Here is a 3566-nt window from a genome sequence, read left to right as displayed (position 1 = left end):
GTTTATGTGTTGGTGGGTAGGTTTTTTTAGAACTGGTAAAATAGTCTTAAAAGCTTTGGGTGTTTGAAAGCTTGTAAGAGAATTTAATTAAGTAAGAAGGCTCTCTTTATTTGCTCATATTTGGAAGATAGACCTCCAACTTCGAAGATATGGTAATGGTTTTAGAGGAAGTGACTTAATTATATTTTTTTACAGTAGACATCAAAAAGATCCCAGCTTTATTGTCAACGGTATGCACAATAAAATTCAATCTAGAGTACTTGGATTTTATCCATTTCTATTGGTTTGTTGGTGCGCAATTTTTTTTCTTGTAACTAATTTTGTGCGTAGTTACTTGCCGTTACCCTTTCATTTCGTTGTCCGTAGTCTTTTTTATAAAGGTTATATATGGCTTGTTTGAGAGGTTTATCTTGGGCTTAGTTTTGGCCATCACAAGAAAACAAGTGTGTAGAACATCAATTTTAAAACTTATATGGAAATAACTGCAGTCATGAAGCAAATAGAAAATTGTTAAGCATGGCAAAACCATGAAGTTTTTCATTTATAAAAAAATATGATTTGGATTTGAACATAAGGCATTGGCATGCATCTGAACTAATAAGATCCGTAGGGTGTAGGGTGTCTTATTGGCATTGTCACCCACACAAGAGATGCTTGTTAAAATGTCGAACTGACTAACAGGCCAAGCATGAAATGATTTAGGTCGTTGATGGCTTTGGGTTTACTGATACTATCTATTTCATTTTGTAAAAACAAATCCCACATTCTGCATGTTGCTCATCAAAGTTTGAAATGATCAGAAAAAATAATCTCTTCTTTTTATTTTTTGAATTAATTTATATTTTGATTTAGCTTATAAATTTGGATTAATTTAAAATAGAACATAATTATATGACATTGTATATGAAGAGATATTGTAAATATCAAAAGATATAAGGATATTATTGATAGTTAGATAATATATTTGAAATGAATAAAAAATATTAAAAAATATAATATTTAAATGATATGAAGAAAAAATAAATAAACTGATATATGACATATTATAAAAATCAATATAAAAAATATAAAAAATAGATTTTGGTAATGTATCTTAAAGGATAAGATAAAAAAGTCATTGGTGGGAGTGCTGTAAGAGTTGGTACTTATTTTCAGGCAGATTGTCCAACCGGTCCTGATCAAGTGCAAAGCTCTAAGCTCCGGCATCTTGTGTTTTCTTCGGGTAATATTTATAACTCTTGAGCCATGAAAGTAATGATAAAGGGGAACTTAACCCCAACCCCTTATGACAACACCCACGCGTACGGTAGCAACAGAAAACAACAACACACCAACAGGATTACGTCAAGAAAACAGCACACCAACTCGATGACAAGAGGAAGCAACATTCCAGTGACAATACCACTGTACAGCAAAACTAGAAGAGCAACTGCTGCTGCATCAACAACAATGCAGACCAACAATGGGACAAACTACGTATGCTGACAACATATCAGCAGATAAGCAAACCTTATCAAGCATCAAATTAGCTAGCACGGCAATTAGAACATTCCAGCGCAAACAGTCCAGCAAATCAATTCATCTAGAGCAGGCACGCACTCTCCACCTAGCTCAAATTGGAAGCCCCTTTGTTTCTGGGACGTTGATCAAGGAAAATAACAGGGCAACAACAGAAATGGCCAAAAATATGAGGAATGTCCAGGAAGATCCAAAGGCATGCGTTAAAGTCAGGAAGGACTGTGGAACAATGAGGTTTGAGATCCAGTTTGCAGAGGCAGCAATTCCTCCACAGATGCCTCGATACCTTGGAGGATATATCTCAGGGTTCAAAATCCTGGGGACGATTCCCATTCCAGAAGAGAAAAACATGATGCAAAATGTGATCAAGCCAACAAGTGTGAGCCATCCCATGTTTCTTGGACATCCCCTGGTGAACCATTTCCTGTCTTCTCCATGGCAGAAACCCTTGACTGCGCGATTTGAGACCAAACACTCTCCAGACAATAGCTACACAACAATAACAATGATCGTAGGATAATCATGACGATGGTAAGAACAAAAAAGTCAAAGGTGTGGAATTTATGAAGTAGTTGGTTCAGGACTTTGCAAAGTTAAATTGCGTATCAGCATATGATCAACATTCTACTGTCTGAGAAGCATTTCTTTCAGTTCTTTCAACTGAAAGAAATTGTCAAATGATGTTTCCCACTTATAAGTTTGAGGGAAGGACCAACTGAAAGGGGCAGTTAGTTCTGTGAAGCTTCGTATAATGTCGCGCGGACAGATTCCAAGGAAAAAAAATCATCATATGGAGGTAGAAGTTAGAACTCTAAAGCACAACTACTGGAAATAGAAGTGAGATATGGACTTGAGGGGACACACCAGAAAGAAAAAAAGAAAAAAGAAAAAAGAAAAATCGCATTTACCTTATTAGTACTTGAGGGACAGAACCCACTTCCTGGAGATGAAGCCTTGAAACACTTCATACGGTCCCAACTATTCGCATTTACAGCCGATGTTGTCATTGCTTGTGGAATGGAATTGCCTAAAGGGATATGTCCAGAAAATCCCGACGAGTGCTGGACTCCGGACGAAGGCCCCAATATCCCGGACTCGGAGTAGTCCATTGGGATTGTACAACTCCACTGCCTCGCCGCCTTATGCAATGCATTAGGCTCACCACCGGGGTTTTGATGCGTCCATTCAATGGGAAGTGTAGCATTGTTGTTAACACTGCTAATTCCACCGGTGAGAAGCTCGGTAAACGAAGTATTGTGTGAAATGGGGTTCACATTTTGAGCAATACCGGAGTCATTTTCCTTCTCTTTCTCTTTAGCTGCTCTTTCCAGGGCCCGCTCACCCTCCTTGACCCGGATTTCAGACCGCGAGAGAGACGAACGGGAGCCCTTGCTCGTCTCTGAGGTGCTGCTACAAGCGGACTTCGACAAAGAAAGGTGCTGGCTTTGACTTTGCTGGAAATTTAGGTCCCCATCTACCTCAACCTCAGCTGAATCAAGCCCCTGTTCCGTACCTCCACTCGCCCGCTTCTCATCGCTCAGCTGCTTCGGGGTATCAGGAAAAGAACTATTTAGTGAAGGAAGCTCTGCAATAGCATCAGCCGCAGCCTTGATTAGCCACTCTACAGCTTTGCTAGGCTGATCGTAACCCAGCCGATCTTGAAGATCATAGAACTGAATCGCCGTAGTAACCGATAGCCTAACCCTCCGGTCTCTCAAGCCCTTGGACGTCCAGACCTTGCTGTGCAGATCTTTACCACCCGAGGCACGCGAAACCCTAATGATGCGCGAATGGTTCCATCCTCGAATTCGATTAGCATTCCCACCGGCATCGCTTCCTGGGACAACATTGCCAGCCCTGTTGAGTTCTCCATCTTCTTCATCATCTGGGTAGTGATCAGAACCCCCTTTTGAGCCTATCCTGCTAGAGTCGTTTCTGCCGTTTCCAACTCTTGGGAACTTACAAGCTGGTGCCTCCATACCAGTCCACCGCTTTGCTTTCTCAAACAGATACTCCGACAACTATACACACAAGGAAAATACTATTCT

At 40.4% G+C, this 3566-nt stretch overlaps 1 protein-coding gene across 1 annotated transcript; it reads right to left on the bottom strand.

Moving 5' to 3' along the window:
- Window positions 1-1252: 1252 nt before the first annotated feature.
- Window positions 1253-3566, bottom strand: LOC109011062. Its single transcript, XM_018992104.2, has 2 exons — window positions 2427-3566; window positions 1253-2007 (listed from the first exon to the last, which is right to left on the bottom strand). Exons 1-2 carry the CDS (start codon window positions 3495-3497, stop codon window positions 1612-1614), a joined length of 1467 nt encoding a protein of 488 aa, XP_018847649.2. The 5' UTR covers window positions 3498-3566; the 3' UTR covers window positions 1253-1611.

Source organism: Juglans regia, chromosome 3, assembly GCF_001411555.2.
Source record: "Juglans regia cultivar Chandler chromosome 3, Walnut 2.0, whole genome shotgun sequence".
NCBI classification, from domain to species: domain Eukaryota; kingdom Viridiplantae; phylum Streptophyta; class Magnoliopsida; order Fagales; family Juglandaceae; genus Juglans; species Juglans regia.
This window is presented reverse-complemented; position numbering and strand designations above follow the sequence as displayed.